This window comes from Macrobrachium rosenbergii, chromosome 56 (genome assembly GCF_040412425.1).
Source record: "Macrobrachium rosenbergii isolate ZJJX-2024 chromosome 56, ASM4041242v1, whole genome shotgun sequence".
Classification (NCBI taxonomy): domain Eukaryota; kingdom Metazoa; phylum Arthropoda; class Malacostraca; order Decapoda; family Palaemonidae; genus Macrobrachium; species Macrobrachium rosenbergii.
Window position 1 is genome coordinate 48,893,749 of NC_089796.1, and position 25,427 is coordinate 48,919,175.

A 25,427-nucleotide genomic window follows, 5' to 3' on the forward strand; every position below is an offset into this window, starting at 1 on the left:
TATAGCTTAAAACAAACTTGTAACCTTTACTGCATAAGCATTTGTCAAGCTTGTCCAATTCTGGGATAAATGGAAGTTAAATGTGACAGTATTAGCAAGACTGAAGAGGTGGTAGCATAAATGAACCAATAAGAGAACTTTGAGAGGTTGACAATTGCCTAGCTTGTTGTGAACATTGCCATCAGAAAAGTAGATATCTGGGCCTCTGCAGTAGTTTCAATTCTTTGCATAAAAAACGAAGGGAGTCATGTTTTATGAAGATACCAGAGGGAAAAAGAATTGTGACACTGAACTAAAAATTAGAAACAGTCTCATACCTGTTGCATGACTTGGAGCAGTTTATATTATGCAGTTTTAGAGGAAGGCTTGAGATAAACAAGGTTGGAGCTAGCAGACCTTTTTTTCTTTTATTCAACAAGAGAGTAAATGTACAGAATTTGCATGAAATGATGATCTTTCAATCTATGTACAATGTTCGCTTAACATCCTTCCCTTTAAGAAAGAAATCAAAACTGAAAATACATGTGGGTCTCAAAAATCTCAACAAGAATATAGGTTAGACAAAAATACTTGTAGTAATATCACCTTGCAGAAACAACAAAATCATTGTAGTAATATCACCTTGCAGAAACAACAAAATCAGATGGAGGCATACAGTAATAGAAATCATTTGTATAACCTTGAAATAAGAAATTATATGTGATTTTTTTTTTGTAACATACAAACCTGAAGTTCTTAACAAGCTGGAACAGCCATTCATACTAACCAACAGGCATGGGGAAACCCTGCCCACTTGTTGGGCGCTCTACTTTGCCTTCCAGCACAGATGAGAGGTGGGCCATTCATGTAAAGAACTTCAGGTTTGTATGTTAAGAGAAATACAAATTACATTTCAAATGTGCTATTTGTTCTTACACAAATACAAACTTTCTTTCTTTACATAGGAGATTTAACTATTGGTGGGAGGAAATCTGAGTACTCTCTGAACCGACTGCTAGGTTTACCCAACCTGCAATGTCACTTTCTTAGTCCGATAGGAGCAGAGGAAGGGACCCTGCACCACTAGCAAATATGGTATAGCAGTTGCTAGACTTTGGACCAATGAGTAGTGAGTTTGTACACAATTATTCAGTCAGGCTGTAACAACCCAGAGTGAAGTGTCGGAGACAATAAACCAGGTGAATACAATCAACGGGTGCTTTATTGTCTGTCCTTCTCTCCCCTTTCCAAGAGTGGAAGGGAACCTGCATCCCTTCATCTCCAAAGAAAAGACTGATGCCCAAGCCGATAGCTAGTCTGCACTCTCATCCATGCAGCTTGTATACAGAATGGCACTCTGACTCTCCATTGCTGGAGAGCTGGAGAGAGAGGGAGTGAATGTGTGTGTGTGTGTGTGTCTCACTCCTATCCAGTCTCCTGCCAGCTGAATGCACAGACATGGTGCAATCCACCCTATAGGGAGCTGGGCTTGCTATCTAACCCATTCGACAGCCACCACCAGCCCAAGGGAAGTGTATCCAAGGCCAGTGGGTACTGTTCCACAGGTAAAACATCATGCAGATGATCAGACACGATCACCTTAGCACACATATTATTTGAAAGCTAACAGTAGTAGCTCTCGTGGATCACTACTGAAAAGCCCTTCAGGGAGGAGAACAAGAAGGATTTGAGTAGACATGACTGACAGCTCTGAATCACGATACAAATTTTGGGACAATTTTGAACAAGACAGATTTCTATCCTTCTGTCAGAGTGCAAAATATCATGAGAACCCAGATAACTCTCCTGTCCTACACTGATGTCAGGGCTAACGAAAACACTCTCCAGAGACAAAATTTTCTGATTAATCTTGTCAAGACTAGTACATACCATGAGTCAAAACCTTCAAGGTGAGAAGAAGTTCAGAAGTCTTGAGTTCCCCTGAAGGGGAAGACCATTGAAAGCCTCTCAGGAGTATAAAATTCTCCCTCAAAGCCCCTGCCTTAGGCTGATCTGTGCCACCAACAGCCGGCACAGAAGAAATCTTTCACGGCGAAGATAGGCAAGAAAACACTACTACCTGCTGAAGAGGAGTTCTGACCAGAAAGAAACCCAGTCTCCACATTCACTGCTGGAGATGATCCAGCTTTGATAGTTAGTCATTTAGTAAATGAAAGAGAAACCTCTCATCGGAGTACATGGCGGATGCCTAACACGTGAGCCCACTTGCCCAACTGTGATAGGACTCTTGTAAAACTTGAGGAGCTGAGCTCAGACAAAAGCATATCGCCCTAAACTGCTACACAATGCCCTGAAAAACAAACTGCAAATATTTCCTTGAAATTGGGTAAATTGGTACATGGGAGTAAGCATAAATCTTGTCCAGTGGTACCATTCAATCCAAGACTACTTCCTCAGCTCCTTTTAGCTCAAGAGAGTCCACTTCCTCTCTCAAGATCTGGAACTTCTCGTTGTGAAGAAAAGAGGGAAACTCCAGAGGAGAACTGGCTAGAGGAGGGTGGGAAGAAGGGGATGCTGTATCCCTCCTACAGTACCTCCACCACCCAGGGATCTCCCTCCAGATCCTGCCAAACTGAATAGAAGAGGCTCATCCTCCTTCCTCTTGGGGACTGGGGGCTTGATGCATCATATTATCAGGAGCTGGATTTCTATGACACGTCTTTCCTTCCTGAAAGCCCGAAAGAGCTGGTGCAAGGGCCCCAGTGACTTTCCCATTTGCCTGGGGGAAACCTTGAAACTTACACCAACTGCAAAAGAAGCTGTTGCCTTGGTTGTATATGCCTAATTGTTTGAGAATGATGCAACAAAAGATTTTGTTTCCACTTCTCAACCTTATGCACCGAGATGTCCATTAAAGAATGTAAGGGGTGATGTGCGATAACGTCAACCTTCTTTATCAAAGAGACAGAGGAAGCCAAAAAGAACACAGTTGTTCACTACACTTGACAATTGCCTTAGTAAAGGCATGCATGGACTCCCCAAGGAAGTCTGAAACTGCTCTATCTAAGCAGCCAAAAAATTTGTAGAAGAGCGGAAATGATCTCACTTGCTATGCCTTAGGTTCCAGTCTAGCAACACTAAGGGACCTCAAATCTTGAACTACTAGTTACTCAAAGAAATTGGGAAATTTGCTAGCACAAACCTTTATCAGTCTCTGAAGAGCTGATGCTACAACCTGCTCTTCTTCAGCATCAATCAAATATGCAAGCCAGAGGCTCATAGAGGGAAATCGTTGGGAAGTAGGGGTGGCGGCAGCAGAATCCCCTGCTCCTCGAGATGAAAGGAGTTTCAACTCTTCTAAAAGGGAATTAAATGGAAGCAAAAAAACCTGTTTCAACCAGAGGAATGGTTGGCCCCACTTTGTGCCATGGTGCCTGACACCAAAGAATCATCTGCACAGGAAACGAAACCTTCCTGACTATTCACACCATCCTGCACTGACATCGAGGTAGCAAGAGGCAAAACCAAAAATCCCAAAGGAGCTGACCTCAAAAAACTTGGCTGAGGAGAAGATACTCCAGCTTGCTCTGCTACTGAGACAGTAGCAATCAAAGAATTATCTGCCTGACTAAGAAGTGAATATGCCGAACCTTGGCGCTGGAAAAGGCAACTGAGAACAACTAGAAGAGACTTGAGAATGCCTAAAAGACTCAAGAATGCCTAAAAGAGACTCAAGAATGCCTAAAAGAGACTCAAGAATGCCTAAAAGAGGCTTGACAATACTTCGAATCCTGCCTTGGAGACTGGCCAACAACCTGAGGCGCCAACAATTTACAATGTGGCTGAAGAAAGCACCTAGAATGCTCAGGAGTAGCCTGAGTCAACAAAGGAGGGGACTGAGACTGGAAGCACGACACCTGAGAAGAGCGGGAACTAAAACAGAAGCTCCTACTTCTCCGAGAAGCAGGGTGAAACTAGCACTGTCTGACGAGGCAGGCATCAAAAGTTGACGAGAATCCTGAGAAAGGAAGGAAAATGTGGAGAACAAATGTGTTCACAAACCCGATCGCTGTTACTCGCACGAAAATCCCTCATGTCGAATGAAAAACGGGAAGACGAATCAGCATGGCCAGACCACCAGGGAGACTGAGAAGAACATGGGCACCTGGCGAAAGTCTTAATGGTAGGGAAGCGTTCGGTGTCAGACAAGCTCCTGCTGTCAAGCATGTGTCTAATGGCAGGTGAGTGCCTACTGGCAAGAGAACTTCCTATGGAAGGCTAGTGCTTGCTGTCAAGCAAGAGCCTTCTTCCAGGCAAGCACCCACTTCCAGGTGAGCGCCTGCTGTCAGACGAGATCTTACTTCCAGGCAAGCACCTGCTGCGAGCGTGCAATGCCAGGCAAACGCCTCCAAGTGAATACCAAATCATCTTGCAAGGGAAGATTACAGGAAGAACCTGGATAGAGATTGCTAGGAGTACGTGGCCTCCAGCAAGGCCTACAGGATACAAAATCGGATATTGAGTGAATGTGCTTAGCCTTCCCTAGCATATCTACCTCCTGCCTGGTTCCTGATTCCTAAGCACTTACTCCACAAAGTTGCAGGTACACTACAAAGTTATATAACTTGAAAAAGTTTTACTTTATAGCTCTTTCTTTCATATTGTTAATACATCATAGAAACTGATACTGAATTCCCTTATTTATTATTATTAATTGTCTTTAGCATTACTTTATTTAATACTTCATGTCTGTTTATTTTAATCCTTGAACATTACCCTTTTCTGCAACAAGAATGTTACTAAACTAATTTTACCACAATTCGCTTGATCTCGTCATGTTTATTTTTTGATGACCGAGTGCCAAACCGTACGTGACGCGCCAGGTTGGCCAGATGAAGACTCCCGGACGTACCTGGCTTCTCTCTACCTCCAACAGTAGGAATATCACAGGGCGTGTCTAGAGTATGGCTAACAGGGAGCGAGGGACTTCCTCTGTTGCAAAGGGGAACCTGAAAAAGGTAGAATAATTGGGTCGATAAAGCAGCAAGTAACCCTAAGACTATAATTATAGCTAGATCGCTTCTAAATGCCAAACCTCATATCCTGAACAATACGGGGAACTTTGAGAGGAGAAAATTTTAAAGGAAGAGCATTACTAGGAAAACAGGGAGAGCAGCAAGAGCTGCTATTTGAAAGGTTGTGAAAAATGAGAAACTTACTCCTAACCTCACTTCATGTCCTAAAGTTAAAAGAATCTTTTCTGTCTTTTCGTATTCTTATCTGCTTCTCACATCTGCTTATACTGTACTTTAAATAAATATTCATTATTTCATCTGATCAACCAAAACTCTGATCTAGCAATCACTGTTCTTACATTTAACAAATTGGTGGTGACCATCATAAACTGAAGAGTAAAGCCAGGTATGCACCTTCTTACCTTACAGACTGGCAACAACTTGTTTTTTCCTCTTTGGAAGAAATCCTTTATATAATGACAAGTATAAAACATAAGAAATCCCAAACCAAACTCAGATAACGATCTAATTTACCAAATCACGTAAACACTCTCCAGTGTGTCCTCGCAGGTCGATGACAGAGAAAAAACTGAATGGAAAACTGTGGACGCTCACACCACCCAAAAGGGGTTTTTTGTTTACTTCTCACTCTTGTCCACCCACCCGATGTTGGAATACAGCTATTATAATAGAGAGCTAAGATTCATTTAAAAAATGGGACTTTCCTTCAAATGTAAAAATGATAAAATGGGCCACAAGTCTGCTTCAATAATAATAATAATGATAATAATAATAATAATAATAAATGTAGTATTGAAAGTGATAGCTGCATCAGTTGAATTCAATTTATATTGGTTTTTTCTATCTTTCTGGTACAGTAATTACTTTTTCAGGGTTACTGAATTCTGCCAGTAACTTGTTACGTTTGTCATTCTGGGAGATGAAAGCAGTTGCAAACTAGGGTAGTTTTATCTTGGCAGAATACACTGTATAAGTTACATTGTAACTAAGATGGTAACAAATATGAAATTCATCTTGCATGGAGTTGCACTTCAGAAGAAAATCTTCGTCATTGTTGATCTTGGCCACATTTCACTCAGGCTCCGCTTAGCATGATCATGCCAAAAGACAGGAGTAGACTGTCATTTGTGGTGAGTCCTGCTCGATATATATGAGAGGACCAGCAGGTGGTCGAACGTATGCTAACTGCTGATATGCTGAGGAGAAAATTAGCGCCAAAAACTTATAGTTGATGGCCTTGCTGAGCTGGTGTATGATGCTATTACAGTATCTGGTATTACCCGGCAAACATTTCAATTGGTCACTGGGCAGCTAGGAGAATCTCGGACATTATTCTGTTTCTCATTCAGGACTGTCGCTTTTAGCAGTGTTTGGCACAGGTCTGCCTAATGTTGGTAGGCAGGAGGAACACTTCTTGGATGGTATTTAGTAAGGGCTTCTCTTGCTGCAGCCATAGGCATCTTGGATGGGGGTGGGCCTTTCTGATCACTTCTGTATTCCCCGCTATTGCATTCCTTGTGATGCTATATGGGAGCCATAACTCATGTGGTTTTCTATGGCGCCTTCTTGAGCACGACAAGAGATCCTCTTTGCTAGTTTCATGGTGGTCATACCAATATAAGAGTTTGGACACCCACAGACTGGGCATTTGAACTGGTATACCACATTAGTCATTTTAAGTGTCTCACGTTGGTGGGGCTGAGTTGTATTTTATTATCAGGTTTCTTTCACATCTGTTTTAACAGTAAATTACGAGGGTGAGACATGTGTAAATGTCAGTGGTGGGGACTTTATCTGTGATAATTTTCTTAATGGCACGTTCGTCTTTTAGAATGCATCGTTGCCGTATGATAAAGTCTAAAACTTCTTTGTGGATTGTGCTGAGGCTTCTCATGATTGTTGTACTAACACTCGTATTTATTAGCTTGTTGGAATATCCATTATTTATAAGTTCTTGGGAGATGCTGTCTAGTTCTTTGTGGTGTGTGTCCTACCAAGAAGAACATGTGTTAAAGCTCTTCTTACGAAGGTTTTGATGGTGGTATTCTTATGTCTTGAAGGATAATCACTGTTTCCATTAAGGCAGAGAACAAGGTTAATCTTGCTTAAAAGAGGTCTTCTACCTGTATATGAGCGCATGAGGGTTGCATATCTGCATATCTTTGTTGCATATCTGATACAATACAGTGCAACAGGGTTATATTGCATATCTGCATGTTGTATCGTCGTTGTGTGGTGCAACAGTATTATTTCCTCCTACACATCTTGTTTTGGATGCTTGTAGTGATCCACATGTTCTGGGTCCCACATAAAGTCCCTTTTCTGGTAGGTTTCTGTGAAGCTTGTGGTCTCCAACTTACTTCCACTCAATTAGTAACAGTACTAGATAGTGCTTCACACTAAAAATACAAAAAATAACAATGAGAGATAACAATCACATGCATTCACAAAAGTGGTTCTGTACACTCGACCATCCACAACAAGACTGAATGTGCAACAGAACCTGCCACGCTCCCCGTTCACACAAGGCTGTGTGAGTTGTGTATCATTTCCTTGATGTGACAGCAGAAGACCAACAAGTGGCAGATTGAGCCTGTTGCTTATCTTTGTATCATATTTTGACATACTGCAACACTTTCACATCCACACTGAAACACAACAATGATACAATTCGTGGATATGCAACAAGTGTGTACATGCTTTAATAATAAAAAATAATGATAATAAATGGCCTTGGGTTATGTTTTAACCATGTTTTTCATTCAAAATCTATTTAACACAACAAAATGGAAATACTGTACCCCCTTTTACTCAAGCGCAGTAGATGTTAGTAGCTACCAATTCACGTAAAAGTATTTTTAATTAGAACACTCAGTGAGCACTAACATTAATAATGCTCTAGTGGAGTATGTATATTGGACCCTACAGTAAGAACAAACATTGAACTCACAGAAGTACCGTACAAGAAACTGTAAGGGACCGCATGGCAGTCCTATAGGCACGTGTGTGTGAGTCAGCCATCGGACAAAACACGACACCCAACACCCTTCTTACACCCAAGCAAGGCCCTGATAGCGGAAATTGTCTTGCTGACAATTTGAATGTGCATGAAGGGCTTGGGCATTGGGCGGGCAGCAGGCTGAAGGGTGGTGCCGGCCAGCAGGAACTCGAGGAGGACGGCAGCGGGCTGAAGGATGACATTGACTGATCCTTCGGTAGCCAGCTCGAGGGGGACGGCATTAAGCTGAAGGATGACGTTGACTGATCCTTTGATAGCCAGCTCGAGGGGGATGTCAGCATGCTGAAGGATGATGTCGGCTGCTCCTTCGTTGGTCAGCTCGTCCGGTACGAGTTCGGGGGTGGCGTCAGGCTTCCTGGAGGAGGTGTCCAGGGCTCCAGTGGTGGGGTGGGTCATCTCGGAGGGTTGGACATCTATTGAAGACTAGGGAACGATGGGAGGCTGAGTCGAGGAGGCGGCGAAGGGTTCGCTGGCGCTTGGGTCGTCATCGTGGGTCAGACGTCTACCATCGACTCCTTCGGATCACTCCGGGGTCACCAGTGTAAGAAGGGTGTTAGTTGTCCTGTTTTGTCCGATGGCTGACTCACACACACGTGTGCCCATAGGACCGCCAGGCGGTCCCTTACAAAACCTCTCCATATAACCCATGCTATCACACAAATCCTAAAAAGTACAAGAAACTTTCTCAAACACTCCCCAACAAGCAAATAAAAAACAAAATTGTAGAAAACTATTAAAGAAGACCGCTTATGCTGTCTTTGGCAGGGTTGACAAGTCACTGAATTGAGCATGCTACTTGTAGGATTTCTGCATCATCATTCCTAACCCTCCAGCACCCACCACAGCACTGAGGCTCAATTTTATTCATAGATGCAGTTCTACCAGCTGACTCCTATTTTCTTTTCAGTGGGACTGAAGCATATGGAATAATTTTGGGGCTATAATAAATTTATATAGACATAATTGTGTTTAAAAGAAACATGTTTTCAAATGGAAAAGACCACTTTTTGCCAAAGGTTTAGTTGTAATTCTGGTTTGAAATTGCAGACATATTTTGGCAGTTTAAATTTGGAGTTACATGAACAGTTTGATTATTGATGGTTAGTTTTGAAGAGATGATATTGTGTATGATGTCAATGTTGAAAACAAAGATAACTCCCTTGAATTGTAACTTATAACTTATGATATCAAGTTGTAAAGTTTTTTTTTTCACTGTTTCAGCTTCATCTGACAACTCAAGCGGGGACTTACATAAAAGAATTTGTTCATGGAGATTTAGGCAGGACAACACCAAATGTAAGGAGCATATTAGGCCTTGATGTAGACATCATTGCTTTAGATGTGGAGGTAAGGAAACCTTGCGAATATTGTAAATCTGAGTAAGAGGATAATAGTATAATTGTTGGTTTGATTAGCAGATTGGACATGAATTATTTCTAAAGTTCATTTTTAAGAAGAAAAGTCTCTCCTCATAGCTGAACACCACCTTGATTTTAACCCTTAAATGCCGAGTGTCTATTTACAAAAGTGTCTCCCGTATGCCGGCGGGGTTTGAGAGTTAGTGCCGAAGTGGAAAGAAAGTTTTTTTAAAAAATCACAGCACGCTTAGTTTTTAAGATTAAGAGTTCATTTTTGGCTCCTTTTTTTGTCATTGCCCGAAGTTTAGTATGCAACCATCAGAAATGAAAAAAAATATCATTATCATATATAAATATATATTGGAATATATGACAGCGCAAAAAAAAATTTCATATATAATTGTACTGTATACAAATCGTGCTGTGAGCAAAATGGTTTAAGCTAATGAGTTATTTTATTTTTTGTTGTATTGTACACTAAATTGCGATGATTTTGGCATATAACAAATTGTAAAATGATCAAAGCAACACAGAGAAAATATTACCACAAAATGATGCATGAATTCGTAACGGTCGGGCATAAAAAAGTTTTTTTAAAAATTCACCATAAATCGAAATATTGTGCTAGAGACTTCCCGTTTTTTGCAAAATGGTTGAGTTAAAGTTGGCCAAAGGTAGAATTTTTTCAATTTATCGTGATTTATATGAAAATATTTCAAAACTGGTAAAAGCTACAACCATGAGTTATTTTTTGTTGTATTGTACATGACATTGCGCACATTTTGATATATAAAACTTTATGTAATGGCCAATAGAAAATGGTGCAAAAATTACGACAAAGTAACTAAAGAATTTCTGAGATCGGCCGAGTTAGCGCGTGGACGCAAGGAAAAAGGTTTTTTCAAAAATTCACCATAAATCGAAATATTGTGCTAGAGACTTCCAGTTTGTTGCAAAATGATGGTAAATGATTGATTATTACTAGAATGTAAGAGTTTTAGCTTACAACTGCATTTTTCTATCATTTTGGTAGAGTCAAAGTTGACCGAAGGTTGAAATTTTGGCACTTACCGTGATTTATATGAAAATATTTCAAAACTGATAAATGCTACAACCATGAGTTATTTTTTGTTGTATTCTACATGCAATTGCACACATTTTCATGTATAAAACTTTATGTAACGGCTAATACAAAAGGTGCAAAAATTACGACAAAGTGACTAAAGAATTTCTGAGATTTTCAGCTGAGTTAGCGCGCGAGGCATAAGGAAAAAGTTTTTTCAAAAATTCAGCATAAATCGAAATATTGTGCTAGAGACTTCTCATTTGTTGCAAAATGAAGGTAAATGATTGAATTTTACTAGAATGTAAGAGTTTTAGCTTACAACTGCATTTTTCTACCATTTTGGTCGAGTCAAAGTTGACCGAAGGTTGAAATTTTGGCACTTATCGTGATTTATATGAAAATATTTCAAAACTGATAAAAGCTAGAACCATGAGTTATTTTTTATTGTATTCTACATGAAATTGCGCACATTTTCATATATAAAACTTTATGTAACGGCTAATAGAAAAGGTGCAAAAATTACAACAAAGTGACTAAAGAATTTCCAAGATTTTCAGCAGAGTTAACGCGCGGAGGTAAGGAAAAAGTTTTTTTAAAAAATTCGCCATAAATCGAAATATTGTGCTAGAGACTTCTCGTTTGTTGCAAAATTAAGGTAAATGATTGAATATTACTAAAATGTAAGAGTTTTAGCTAACAATTGCATTTTTTTTCGACCATTTCGGGTCGAAATCAAAGTTGACCAAAGGTTGAAATTTTGGCACTTATAGTGATTTATATGAAAATATGTCAAAATTGATAAAAGCTACAACCATGAGTTATTTTTTGTTGTATTCTACATGAAATTGTGCACATTTTCATATATAAAACTTTATGTAACGGCTAATAGAAAACGGTGCAAGAATAATGACAAAGTGGCTAAAGAATTTCTGAGATTTTCAGCAGAATTAGCTGATGCTTTCTTTTGGGATAAGAAAGAAATTCGCGCATGTGCAGCTGGGTCATGCTTGTAAACAAAACAACAGCGTGATCTGTGAATTCACAGCATCCCTCAAGGCGCGATTTAAAATTTCTGAGTCCAGTCCCGTGTCAGCCGGTGAAATTCCATTACAGCACGAATTTCTAGGTATAATATGCTAGATATACCAGAGAAAAAGAGCTTTCAGGAAAGCTGGGGTTACTACCCCCAGTCGAGCGTCTTCTAGGAAGACGTCGGTATAAAGAAGGGTGAGTGAAATACCACTACCACGGAAACATACTCGAAAGATCTCTCCCTATCAAAACCCCCAGAACAGAGCGGTGAGCCGTTACAGCCCCTACACTCGACACCCGCCAGGACGGCGACACCAGCGCCATCTACCTCATTCCATTTTCTAGCACGTGATAACTATCTTGTGATTTTGTGTGCTCGTGCCTTTTTGTGGAATTTTCCTATCTTTCATCATGTCATCGAGCAGCTTTACTATCTGCAAGTTAAGTACTATGTTATAGTGGGGTTTTTCGTTCTTTATTTGGCTGTTTTGGTCTCATTTTATATATATATATTGAGATCTTATTATGACGCCACGGCGTCCCCCGCCAGCCATGTCGACCACGAGGCAACCCCATCAGTTTCCTTCTGTTGGAGTTGTCTTATTGTCGTTATAGTTAATATATATATATTTTGCCCTGGTTCTCCTCCTGACGGGTTTCCTGTGGGCACCCCCTTTGATAATTTACATAAATTTGGCCTACTGGCCCTTTTGAGGTGATGCCCGTCCAGGTTCCCCCCAGGTTGGGTTCCCTTTATTTTAGTCTGTATTAGGCTATTATTATTTTATTCTTGGCGATAGTGCTCTCAGTTCGTTATTTTTCATCTTTACCTCCTCGTGGTGGCGGCAGCCTTAGATCTAACTGTTGCCTCGGGGTAGGCTACGCACCCTATTGAGCACATTTTTATTTCATGTTTTTGTGTGATGGTTTTTTAGTGGAGTAGGTTATTGCTTCCATCCTCTTGCCCTCGGCGTGGAAGTCCATCAGGTTGAGGGAGTTTTAGTTGCTGTTTCCTCCGGGGGAGTTTTTTGGTGGGCAGAGTGAGCCCCTTAGTTCTCTTCCTTCCTTTAGGGGAATAGAGTTCTTTGGATGTGTCTCCTCTAGGCTATTCGCCTTCTTGCCCCCTCTTCTCGTTCCCGGTTGGTTCTCGGCACAAAATTTCTCTCCTTGTTTGTTCCTCCTCCCCTCCGTACTCCTGCCCTTTTCCTAGCCTATACTAGGTTAGGTCCCCATTAGGCTGTGCCTAGGCAGGAGTCGGGCATCGAGGCTTGGTCGCTCCCCTTTCCTAGTAGTAGGCCACCCTCCTATCACAGTTCCCAGTTCATTCTTGGAGTGGTGTAGTGCAGTTGAGCGGGTTATAGGTTTCCCCCGTCTCCTGTTTCGTAGCCTACCATTCTCCCCTACTCCACCCACTCCCCCCCCCACCCTTCCAGCTTTGCTCTACTCGTGCGGGTGACGCTAGATGGCGTTTTCTCCGAGTTCAGGGACTTCTCTATTTGGTAGAGGGATTCGCTCCCTCCCATACAGTCCTCGCATCGCTGTGTTGGGTTAGTGATTCTGCTCACTCGTAGCTCGAACGTGTTTGAACACTTTATCCCAAGCACTCCTCCCGCCCCCCCGGGCTACTCGGCTGGGTTATTATTTTTGCTCTGGTTTATGTTAAAGATACGAGCATCTGGCCCACCTTGTTTCTCTGGCGGGGTAGTAGTGAAGAAAAATTTATTTATTTATATAAGGGAGCGGATCCTCCTGTCTCCGGAGAATTTCTATTTACCGTCATTAGTTTATGTTATTACATGATATATGTATTTAAATATAAATATTTTTTGTTATCTTCGGAGTACTCTCCTTAGTTTTATACGTGAGTCCGGTTCTACGCCCAGGGGTTCCGCCGTTAAATTTACAGGCAATCCCTGCGGCGAGTTCCTGTTGTCTCATTCCTTCCATCCCCCGGAGTATTCCGGGGTCTGGAAGTCTTGCCTGCCACTCTGTGTATTTTGGAGCTTTTTGGCCTAGTTTATTAAAAAAGGTATTTCTTCTCCACCGCAGTATTCCGGCTGCAGTTGAAATTCCCGCCTTACCAGCCTTAGATTGCTTAGAGTGGTAGGTTCATGTTCGTTTTCCACTTACAGACTGTTCGCTGTGAGGAGCCAGGGTGTACTGCGTCACTGCAACAACCTTACGGTCACGTGTGTGTGCCGGACCCACGCTGGTTGCGCGCGTCCGCTCGATGACCTGGTAGTCTGGCACCCTGATGGTTGTGAGGTTTGTTTCGCCTTGTGCACAACCATCCAGGATGAGTCGGTAAGTGACAATCTTCCTCCGTTTTATGCTCCTCATTTTGAATTTTGTTTATGTGGTTTCCGGACTGTTTTTTCACCCTTAGCTAATTGTTGGCTTTCTTTCAGGCGGACGAGTCCTCTAAGAAATCGGCCTTGGAATCTCTCCGGGCCTGGGTGGCTGGGTTTGGAAGGAATGTTCCGTCGGGAAGCCCTTACGTCCTCGACGCCGGGTTGAGGGACCTGCTCTACCCCGGCGCACGAGTGGCGGCCGCAGTGCCAGAAGATCTTGCCACCCCCATCATCCAGCAGATCCGGGATGCGACCCAGCCACCCCAAGTGGATATTCTTTACTCAGAAGTTTCAGAGGACGTCGCCGCCTTGAACTTAGACCTCAAACCCATGGCTATTGAGCAGGACCAGGGGGTAAGTAGCGAGGTAGGTGAGGTTGTTGGGGCGGGCGCCCTTTTCGATTCCCCAGCTTCTTCATTATCTTCCTTTTCAGGTTTTGGGAAGTCTTCCTCCTTGGGTGATAGGGCTCCATCAGCTATCCCCAAGTTGAAGTTGAAGACTTCATGGAAGGCGAAGGGATATAAGTCCTCGTCCTCCAAGAAAGCATCGCTTTCCCCCCATCGAAGGCTAAGGTCTCAGCACCTGTAGCCTCCGGGAGCAAGTCTAGTTCCTCCGCAAAGGCGCGAGTAAGAGGGCAACAAGATCAAGCCCTCCTCGCCAACCTGCCTTTGACGCGAGACCTTTGCGAAAGAAATGTTCCAAAGGTTCTCCGAGGACTTCAATGACAAGTTTAACCAAATGTCCGAAAAGTTTGCCACGTACGACAATAAGATCTCTGAGAAGTTTGCCGCTTATGACAACATGCTGGCGGGAATAGCCAACCCACCCCCAGCCAAACCCCAGTATGTCATTCCCGATACGGCGGAACTCCCGCCTTTCGATCTTGGCAACCCTTGGCATTTCGCCCTCCAGGCCACCCAACACGATGGCAAACTGACCATTGAAGGTCTTGGCACGAGACGGTTGGAGGAGTTGGAGTTCTTCCCCGCCGATCTTTTGCCCCCGTATCCAGGTTTCGTAAGGTTGACAGAGGAAGCTTGGATACGTTCGGATAAGGTTCCCAGGGAGACTGTCATCATCCCCAGGGACCAAGCTCAGTCGTCTCTCCTGCGCACTCTGACGGAGTGGCAGGCAGACAACACAAAGTTGACTCCTTTCAAGGGCAGCTTTACTATGTTTGCCCTGGGAGACAACTTACCAACTCCCTGTTTGAACAAAGTCGCCTGGCTACGGCCCGAGCGTGCTTTGACGGTAATCCGTTACCGCAGCTAAGGGAAACAGACCCCACTTCCTGGTGTTCCCGGAAGTGATGAGTTCTGGATGGATGCTCCGTCCACCTTCACGGTCGGGAAGTTGGACCCCTCTGTGCCTCACAGTCCTCCCCAAGCAGTTTGATGCGAGCTAGCCCGGTCCCTGAACTCCCCAAGCCACCGCCGTCTCCTGCCGGAGCCTTTTTCCAGGTCTTAGCTAAGTCCTTGTTGGCTGGCTTTCAGTCTGACCTGTTTGAATTTGATGCCCAGACTGGAATGTAGGAAGTTCCGGTCCCGCTACTATCCGTCACGAGCCTACAAGCTACAAAGAGCTCGATCTGGGGACCTAACCTCTTCCCAGAAGAAGAGGTTGAATCTGATTGAGGCCCCCAGAGTCGAGCTCTCGCTGGGGCATCCCCAAACGTTTTAGGAGACATAAACGGCCCCCACCAGCAGACGGTAGTTCAAGCTGTCCCAGTCTCGCAGCGGCACAGCCCTCCACTTCAAAAGCTCTCCCAACAATATGTGCTGGTCCAACCAGCTCATTCCCTTGCTGCGCCCTCGTATGTTACTTCACCAACTTACAACCCCACCTACGAGGGCCAGGGGTTACTTTCACGGCCTTAACAGAATCGCAAGGGGGAAGAGGCAGGGCCCTCACAGAGGGAAGGCGAACACCACCCCAAGGGGAAAACCTGGACGTGGTAGAGGAACAAACCTGCTCCTCCCACTGAGAAAACACAGGTAGGTGGTCGCCTCTGTTGGTTCAGGGACCAATGGACCTTCAGCCCTTGGGCACACAGTATAGTGTCCAAAGGTCTGGGTTGGAGTTGGATCAAGGAACCTCCTCCTCCGAACAGGTTTTACCAACCACCCTCATCAATCCTACGGGATTATGTGGCAGAATTGCTCAACAAACGAGCAATAAAGAAAGTAAGGCACCTAAAATTTCAAGGCAGGTTATTCACAGTTCCCAAAAAGACTCAGATCAGCAAAGAGTGATCCTGGATCTGTCGCGTCTAAATCTCTACATAAAATGCGACAAATTTCGCATGCTTACAATAGCTCAGGTACGGACTCTACTTCCGCGTGGAGCCGTCACCACCTCCATCGATCTTTCAGACGCTTACTATCATGTCCCGGTTGCGCGGAACTTCTCTCAGTTCCTCGGTTTCAGACTCGGGAATCAAGCCTACTCGTTCAAGGTCATGCCCTTCGGCCTAAACATTGCGCCCAGAGTATTCACCAAGCTGGCGGACACGGTAGTTCAACAACTCCGGTCCCGAGGGATATCCCTAGCAGCGTACCTGGACGATTGGATAATTTGGGCACCAACAGTTCTGGAGTGTCAGAAGGCTACGACCATAGTCATCAACTTCCTAGAATCGTTAGGTTTTCAACTGAACAGACAAAAGTCTCGCCTGACTCCGGAGTCCCGGTTTCAGTGGCTGGGCCTACAGTGGGATTTGTCTGCTCACACGTTATCCCTCCCACCTCCCAAGAGGAAGGAGATAGCATCTCTCACCAGAAAATTTCTCAAAAATCAATCGGCATCCCGCCGATCCCAAGAAAGGGTCCTTGGGTCCCTTCAATTTGCCTCAGTGACAGACCTGCTCTTAAAAGCGAAACTCAAAGACATAAACAGAGTGTGGCGGAGTCGAGCCAATGTCAAGCTCAGAGACAAGGTCTCCTCCATCCCTCGAATCTTGAAAACAAAACTGCGGCCTTGGACCTCAGTCAAGGGCCTCTCCAAGTCAGTTCCGCTTCAGTTTCCCCCTCCGGCACTAGTTGTCCACACAGACGCTTCCCTAAGCGGCTGGGGGGGATATTCCCCAAAACAAAAAGTACAGGGAACGTGGTCCACAATGTTTCAGCAGTTCCATATAAACACCCTGGAAGCTATGGTGGTCTTTCTAACTTTAAAGAAAATCCGCCCCAAAACCGGATTCATATCAGGTTGGTATTGGACAGCGCAGTGGTAGTTCATTGCATCAACAGGGGCGGCTCCAAATCAGGTCGAGTAAACCAAGTAATGGTTGCTATCTTCTCCTGGCAAACAAGCACGGCTGGCACCTGTCAGCCACCCACCTTGCGGGGTGCACGGAACGTGGTGGCGAATTCCCTGTCCAGAACGACTCCGTTGGAGACGGAGTGGTCCCTGGACACGGAATCTTTCAAATGGATTTGCCGCCAGGTTCCTGGTCTCCAAGTGGATCTGTTCGCGACAGAAAGCAACTTCAAGCTCCTGTTATGTGGCCCCAACCTGGACCCTCAGGCATACGCCACGGACGCAATGACAATAGATTGGAACAAATGGGAGAAAATTTACCTATTCCTCCAATAAATTTACTGTTGAAAGTATTACACAAACTCAGGACATTCAAAGGTCAACTAGCCCTTGTAGCCCCTACTGGCCGAAGAGCAATTGGTTCCCTCTTCTTCAGGAACTGGGACTGCATGGAGTCTTCGATTCCCAAGCCCATACTGACCCAGACAGTACAAACCAAGACTGTGTCAGCTTCCTCAAGAATTCAGAATGCCCTAGTTTTATGGACTTTATAAAATTCGCAGCCCAAAAGGGGCAAACATTGACCCTGTCAACACTCTATTTCTTGAGTCAGATAAAAGAGATTCTACTCTTAGACAATATGATTCAGCAGTCAAAAATTAGCCTCCTTCCTAAAAGCATCTGAAGCCAAGATTATGAAGACTAATTTAGGAGTCTCTTTCTTTAGATCACTGTTTGAAAAAGGCCTTGCTCCGGCCACTATTACCACAGCCAAGTCAGCCCTGAAGAAAGTATTCCTGTACGGCTTTAAAATCGACCTTACAGATTCCTATTTTTCATCCATCCCCAGAGCATGCGCTCGTCTGAGACCCGTATCACGCCCACATTCCGTTACGTGGTTTCTCAATGACGTCCTTAAGTTAGCATCAGAGATAGATAACTTTCAATGCTCTTATCAGGATCTGTTAAGGAAGACCTTATTTCTGATTAGCTTGGCCTCAGGTGCTAGAATCTCAGAGCTGTCAGCTCTCACTAGAGGTGATAATTTTGTGAACTTCCTCCCTTCCGGAGAGGTCCTCCTTTCCCCTGATCCTAGATTCTTAGCCAAAAACGAAGACCCACAAGACAGGTGGTCTCCTTGGAAGGTGGTGCCCCTTCCACAAGACCAGTCTTTATGTCCAGTTCATACACTTAAATCTTACCTTTTAAGAACTCCACAGAGTAAGTCGGGTCCTCTTTTTATCAGGGAGAAAGGTGGTACTCTATCACTGAATGGTATAAGACAACAAATTCTGTATTTTATTAAACAAGCCAACCCAGATTCAGTTCCTAAGGTTCATGATATTCGAGCAGTTGCTACTTCCATTAATTACTTTCATAATATGGATTTCTCAGAGTTGACTAAATATACGGGTTGGAAATCACCTCTAGTGTTTAAACGCCACTATTTAAAATCGCTCAAGCCCTGAAATTTTCTACCATAGCTGTGGGAAGTGTCATCTCCCACCTTAACCAATCATATCCTTATCCTCCTTTCCCCCCCCGCCTGCCTCATTTACTTCTCTGCTTGTCCTCCTGGTTGATCATGACTCACTGCCTTGCTCCTCATATTGATGTAATTTGTCTCTGTTGACTGGAAACTGTAATCTGACATGTTACGATTGTATTTTCTTGTGGGGTACTGGGCGGTTTTTATTTTGCTCCATGTACCCCAGATATGTGTTTATACACTGTGTGTTTTGCTTACTAATTGGTTGATCTCTTACGTGTTTAGCTTGAGTTTGCGTGTGTAGTTTTAAGATTGTATGTGCCATTTGAAATTGTATACACCATTGTACCTATCCAATTTCGTGTAATATTGAACTTTAGTGATGTTGAGTGGTTTTGGGGAACCCTTCCCCGTCGTGCCGGGGACCTCCCCTTGTCTTTCTAGTCTTAAGTCTTTGATGTGTCTTAGGTTTAGTGTTTTTCTCACATGTAAGAGATTCCCTCATTAAAACTGCTTTCGTGATTTATGTTTTTTTCTTCAGATTACCCAGTTTCCTCGTAGTTTGCAGAGTTGGCATGATTCTCTGTCACTATTTCACCGGCTGACACGGGACTGGACTCAGAAAAGGGATTTTGACAAAGGAAAATCTATTTCTGAGGAAGGTCCCGTGTCACCCGGTGACCCTCCCTGACTCACCTATGGCTCCCCCTTTTTCTTGCACATGCCAAGTCTGGGGTTAGTGCTAGCATGGAATGAGGTAGATGGCGCTGGTGTCGCCGTCCTGGCGGGTGTCGTGTGTAGGGGCTGTAACGGCTCACCGCTCTGTTCCGGGGTTTTGATAGGGAGAGATCTTTCAAGTATATTTCCGTGGTAGTGGTATTTCACTCACCCTTCTTTATACCGACGTCTTCCTAGAAGACGCCGACTGGGGGTAGTAACCCCAGCTTTCCTGAAAGCTCTTTTTCTCTGGTATATCTAGCATATTATACCTAGAAATTCGTGCTGTAATGGAATTTCACCGGTGACACGGGACCTTCCTCAGAAATAGATTTTTCCTTTGTCAAAATCCCTTTTTCGCAAACTAGGCAACTAGGCCTATAAGTATTTTTCAGCAAATGTTTAAAAAAACTTTTTGTAGTGAACGTATTTTACGTCCACTTGGCACCCGACAGACAACTTTTGTCGACGTAAAATACATCCAGTTGGCATTAAAGGGTTAACCTGGTCCAAGATCCCACTAGCAAATCAGGACCATGGCAAGCTGATCAAGGGCTTGGGTTCTCTTTGAGAACTCATATGGGTCTCAGTGGCAGAGAAAAAGTCTGTGCAAGTGGACATGGCCCCTTCCTCAATATCATTCTTCTCATGAATGAGCTGGATGACTGAAAGTGCCTCTGCGCATCTGGGGTGTCTGAGTTCTTGGGTAAAGAGCCCTAAAGTCCCTTTAGTCTTGGTCCTTGCAGGACACTCTCTCTGCAGGAGAGAGCAGCTCATCAGAGCCCCCAGGGGACTGCTCCACCACTCAGGCATATGACCTGTCTGGTCCCAAGACTGACCCAGGGGTGTAGGTCTCTGAGGGAGGGCTTGGAATAGAATGTGAATGCTCCTGATCCTTTGCCTGTCCGACCCCCACTTCCCAGGAATACCTGAAGAAGTTGAAGCAACAGATGAGTGGTCTTGGCACCCTTGCTTGGCTTGGTAAAGACAGAGCCTTTGTCAGGTGAGCAAGACCATGAGCAGTCATCTACCTATGGTGAAAACGTCCACATGTTCCAAGGTGAGCAGACCTCCTCATGCAAATTTGGGCAGGGACTGTTGCGTGAACTTGCTCCAGCCTACCAAGGAGCTGACATTTCTGCAGGAGGGGAAGGGACTTCCTCTTACCATTTCTGGGTGACTGGGCCACTCAGGCTGTGTCACTTTCCCAGGACCCCAAATCTGTTCTCATGGCAGGATGGTTGGGGGGGGAAAAATGAACACCTGCATGCTCAATTCTCTTTTTCTCACTCCGGGCCTTGCTGGCAGCTGGACCCATACCACCAGTATGGGTACCTGGGCTGGCCCAGCCAGACTGGTACCAGTATGCCTGGGTTCCCTAGGGTAGCAGTTGCACCCTTGTATTACACACTAGGTGCAGTAGTGCTTGCATCACTTCTAGCATCAGTCTTCTTAACAAAGCAAGACTGACTGGTGGAAGCCTTATCAGACTTCTTGCAGGGAGGGCCAGATGTAGCAGCCTCCTTCTTCCTCTGCTTGGAAGCTTTGGAAGTCAAAGGTGAGTGGGCAGAGGTACCAGACAATGAAGACGATGATGACAGTTTCCTCCTACACTTCTTTGATTTCTTCTTCTTGTCCAGCCTAGCCAAGATCAATGTTGAATGTACAGAAAACTACCCCAAGAGGGGGAGACAACTCCTCAGGACACATAACTGATGGCAGATGTGGGAATGCTATGTGGGTGGGGGTGGTCCGACAGCCAGTACAGGCTGTGACTGTAGAAGTCGTTACAGCCACAGGCTTTCTGCTAAATGACTGGAGGGAGTTGGTGAAGGGAGTAGCTACCCCATTAGGGGTAGCAACAACAGATGGAAGCTTGGCAGGTGGAAGAAAGGTGCTAAAGACCTTGAGTGTCAACGATGGAGTATTACCCTCTGATGACACCTGGGAAAAATTCTCTCTTAGCCTCCTTGGGCAAACTTTGCCCATAGTTCAAGCAGCCACTCATGGCACTCTGAACAAGGACTGTCTTAGTTGTGTACATGCCTCCTACAAGAACACACGTATGCGGATCAGTCTCTACACACAACAAGAACCTATTGCAAGGCTTGTTTCTATCAGGACAGCACCTCATATTCAGGGGAGTCGTCTGTACAGAGGAAGAAGGCTTAGACAAGTAATATGTATGACTCATAATTATATCCAAAGGACAAAACAACACAACAGTTTATTGTAAAGAAAGAATGGCGAAGGTCAAAACAAAGAGTCAGGAAAGATGTCTGCATTTGACAGAGGCTGGAAGCAAAGTGGAGTGCAGGCTGACAGGTGGGAAAGGCCTCCCCTTACCTGTTGATTGTTAACTTGTCAATAAGTTTGAATGGTTGTTTCCAACTTGCACTTAAAGCTAAATCATATGTGAGGGATGAAGGTTTGTATGTGTAGGAACACATTTGTGGTTGTTCTTATGGGAATACAAACCAACTCTTATGAAGGAAATTCACTCCCTAGAGGGAAGGCAGCCTCTCAACTGACAGGCATGTTTAATCTCCACCCAGAAATGTCACAGTCCCAGTCACAACAGTGAGCAGGAAAGTAATGACTCCTGTAGCCTCCTGTATGATCTGTTTCAGGGATGCAAGATTGATTGGGACCTGAGCCTGAGTAAGTGTCTGAATTCTCACTAATTTCAAAAAACCTCAGAGTACCAGGTGTATCCCCTGTGAAGGGTAACACAGTTAGAAAGCAGCTAAGATCTGGTGAATATGATTGATAGGTCCAGAAGATAGCACTAAACCCATCCTCTCCACCTGTTGAAAAAAGAGCATAGGGAGTTACATCTTTTGAGATAAAGCTCCAAGATTAGGATTCTCATGTATGTAGCGTACTTTCATTAGGGTCCAGTCCAGCATATATTCAGCCTGGCTGTTGCATTGCCGAAAAATGAGAGAGAGAGAGAGCTGGTCATGACACAATTCAGTCTTTGGCTTTATGCACCCCAGTATTAGGTACAGTGTGTCCTCGGCTTATGGCAGGGGATCTGTTCCAGCGCTGTGTGGTAAGTTGATTTCTGCTGTAAGTTGACGAGATGTAACTAGTGGCGTTGTAGTGCTGTTAACATGGATTATGGTGCTGTAATCCATGTTAACGTCAGCGGCATAATCTGTGTTAACGTTGCCACTGCAAAGTCGCCAATTGACAATGTAGTGCCATAAACGTTAACAGTAAGGTGCCGTAATCCATGTTAACGTTCACCAAATGGACACTTGTGCCGTAAACATTAACAGTGAGTGCACCGTAATCCATGTTAATGGATTGTTAAAACCGCTACCGCAACGTTGCCAATTGACACCGTAGTGCTGTAAATGTTAACAGTAAGGCGCCATAATCGACGTTAACTTCGCTACTGCAGTGTCACCAAATGGACACCGTAGTGCCGTAAATGTTAACAGGAAGTGCGCCGTAATCCACATTAACGTCGCTACTGCAACATCGCCAATTGACACCATAGTGCTGTAAATGTTAACAGTGACACCATAGTGCTGTAAATGTTAACAGTAAGGCGCCGTAATCCATGTTAGCGTCGCTACTGCAACGTCACCAAATGGACACCATAGTGCCGGAAACGTTAACAGTAAGCGCGCCATAATCCACTTTAACGTTGATATTGCAACGTCGATATTGCAACGTCGATATTGCAACGTTACAAATGAGCATTGTAGTGCCGTAAATGTAAACAGTGTGAACGGCGTCGTAAACATGACGATAACGTGGATTATGGCTCAGTAATCCATGTTAACAGCACTAATGGGTGGAGTAATCCGTGGTAACTGGCGCCGTTAACATGGGTTATGGCGTCCATGTTAACAACAGCACTAACAGCAGTAACGGGTGCCATTAACATGGATTATGGCGCAGTAATCCATGTTAACGATGCTGTAATTGTACATTACTACTGTATACCGTAGAATGTTTTAATACTGAACTGTATATTGTACAGAGAGAGAGAGAGAGAACTAACTTGTTGTACATACCTTTTACATTAGGACAAATAAAGTTACTGTATCTTTTCTCTCTTACTGTAGATGCCTTACCTTTAATCCTATGGTGTCTTGTATAGTAGTCCCTCTTTTTACACGGGGGTTTGGTTCCAAAGACCCCTGTGCAAAAAGAAATCCATGTATACTGATTTTGATCCAGGTAAGTATGTAATTTTCTTGGTAATCTCAACAAATACAAATATTATGAGCAAATTATTGGGAATGTTTCATGGAAAGCCATTAGTTTGTATGATGAAAAGCTTTTTGATCTTTTTAAAGTGCTTTTATTTATGCAAGTTATAAAATATTTTACTTTGGATGAATTTTCTTAATACGATGATCGACAACCATCTCGTAGGCTAGCCACAACTACGACCAACAACTAGGCCACTTGTATTGCGAAGTAATTTTTAAATTTTCATGGAAATCATGGGTTGACAAAAACCTTTATTATGCTATTAAAATGCTTTCATTGTCATTAGTTATGAAATACTATAATCTACATGAAAATATTTTCATACTGATGCTTACCTCCAACCCCAGCTTTCAGGCTACGGTTAACAACTATTGTTTTGTGGAAATTATTTGAACGGTTTCATGGAAATACATTACTTTGGCTAATGAAAATCTTAATGTCTTATCAAGATGCTTTTATTTATAGGAATTATGTATATATTAATAATGGTAAGATGAAAATAATTAATATTGATGTACGAGAACATTATCACTCCCTCTCGTAGGTTACAGACGATATTGCGTGAGGTGGCATCTCTCTCTCTCACACGACAGCCTGCTGCCCTCTCCCTCTCCCCCTCCAGATATCTCCATCCGAACACAATCGATCTGCAGTACAAAAAAATTGAGTCAGCACTGTAATCTTGTGTATTTTTTGCATATGTAGTCACCCCCCTTAACGGTGAAATATAATAAATTACATATTTCCCCATAAAATTCACAAGCAGAAAGATATGTGGCAGCTTGTGCCTTGTTCAGTAAATGCGCAGCAAACATGTGATTGTTTAAATTCGTCATCAAATCTCTACACTATTGACAAAAAATTAAACTTGTAATAGAAAAAATTTTATATTTAATAATTAAACAATTAAATGGGTAGTGACCAATAATGTACTCACAAATTCATTTAATCATGTTTTTTGGGGACAGGACTGAAGAAGAGTCTGATTGTTGTTTGTGAGATCTCCTTCCTCATAGATCTCTGCATCTCGTAGTAGGGCGCCATTGCACTTTCTATGAGCCTCTTGATCTTGAGAGATCTCTCGAGTGAAGGATCGATCTCAAAAATTTTATCAGTGACATTCCGTGTCATTCTTAACACTTCTCCAATCGTCTCCAGTGTTAGTGTTGGTGGCTCATTAAATTCTTCATCTTTTCCTTCTTCTTCCATTTTCTCCTCCTCCCTAACGAGTTGTTCTAGTTCGTCATCTGTGAGGGCTTCATTTGAATGACCCAAAAGTTGGTCTTGCACCTCATCAGGACGTAAATTATCAAATCCCTCACCACCAACTTCCTGAGCCATCCTTACAATGTTCTTAATCTGAGAAACAACACTCAAAAAGCCCTCAGAGTCATTCACAACATTGGGCCATAATTTCCTCCAGCATGAATTCACACACTTCGTAGATAAATCATCAAGGCTTCTGTAATAAAAGCAGTGCAGTTGGCTATGTTAAATTTCTTCCACTGATTTCACTTTTATCAAGAGACTTCCTAAGCATCGTGAATGTTTTCTCAGTGTATTTAGCCTTAAATACAGCGATTACTCCCTGATCCATTGGTTGTAATACAGAGGTTGTTTTTCGGAAGGAATACAGCCTCAGCGTTAGGGTGAGCAGAGGTTTTCCAGATGGCCTGGGCAGTTATCTATGATGAGCAATACTTTGAAGTCTATTCCTTTATCAGATAGATATTTTTCCACCTCCCGTACAAAACAGTTGTGGAACCAGTCAAGAAACAGTGTAGCCGTCATCCACGCTTTTTTATTAGAGCGGTAAAACACCGGGAGCATGTTCATGTGTCTATTTTTCAAAGCACGCGGGCGTTTGGAACGATACAACAGCATGGGTTTAATCATATCACCTGCTGCATTGCCACACAATAACACAG

At 43.5% G+C, this 25,427-nt stretch overlaps 1 protein-coding gene across 4 annotated transcripts in view; it reads left to right on the top strand.

Moving 5' to 3' along the window:
• Pus10 (Pseudouridine synthase 10) overlaps positions 1-25,427 on the top strand; it is a 361,563-nt gene that overhangs the window by 277,833 nt on the left and 58,303 nt on the right. For all 4 annotated transcript variants that reach the window (XM_067100515.1, XM_067100514.1, XM_067100520.1 and 1 more), the window contains one exon: positions 9,217-9,342. In XM_067100515.1, the coding sequence (XP_066956616.1) occupies positions 9,217-9,342 (126 nt within the window). The remainder of the gene's footprint in view (positions 1-9,216; positions 9,343-25,427) is intronic.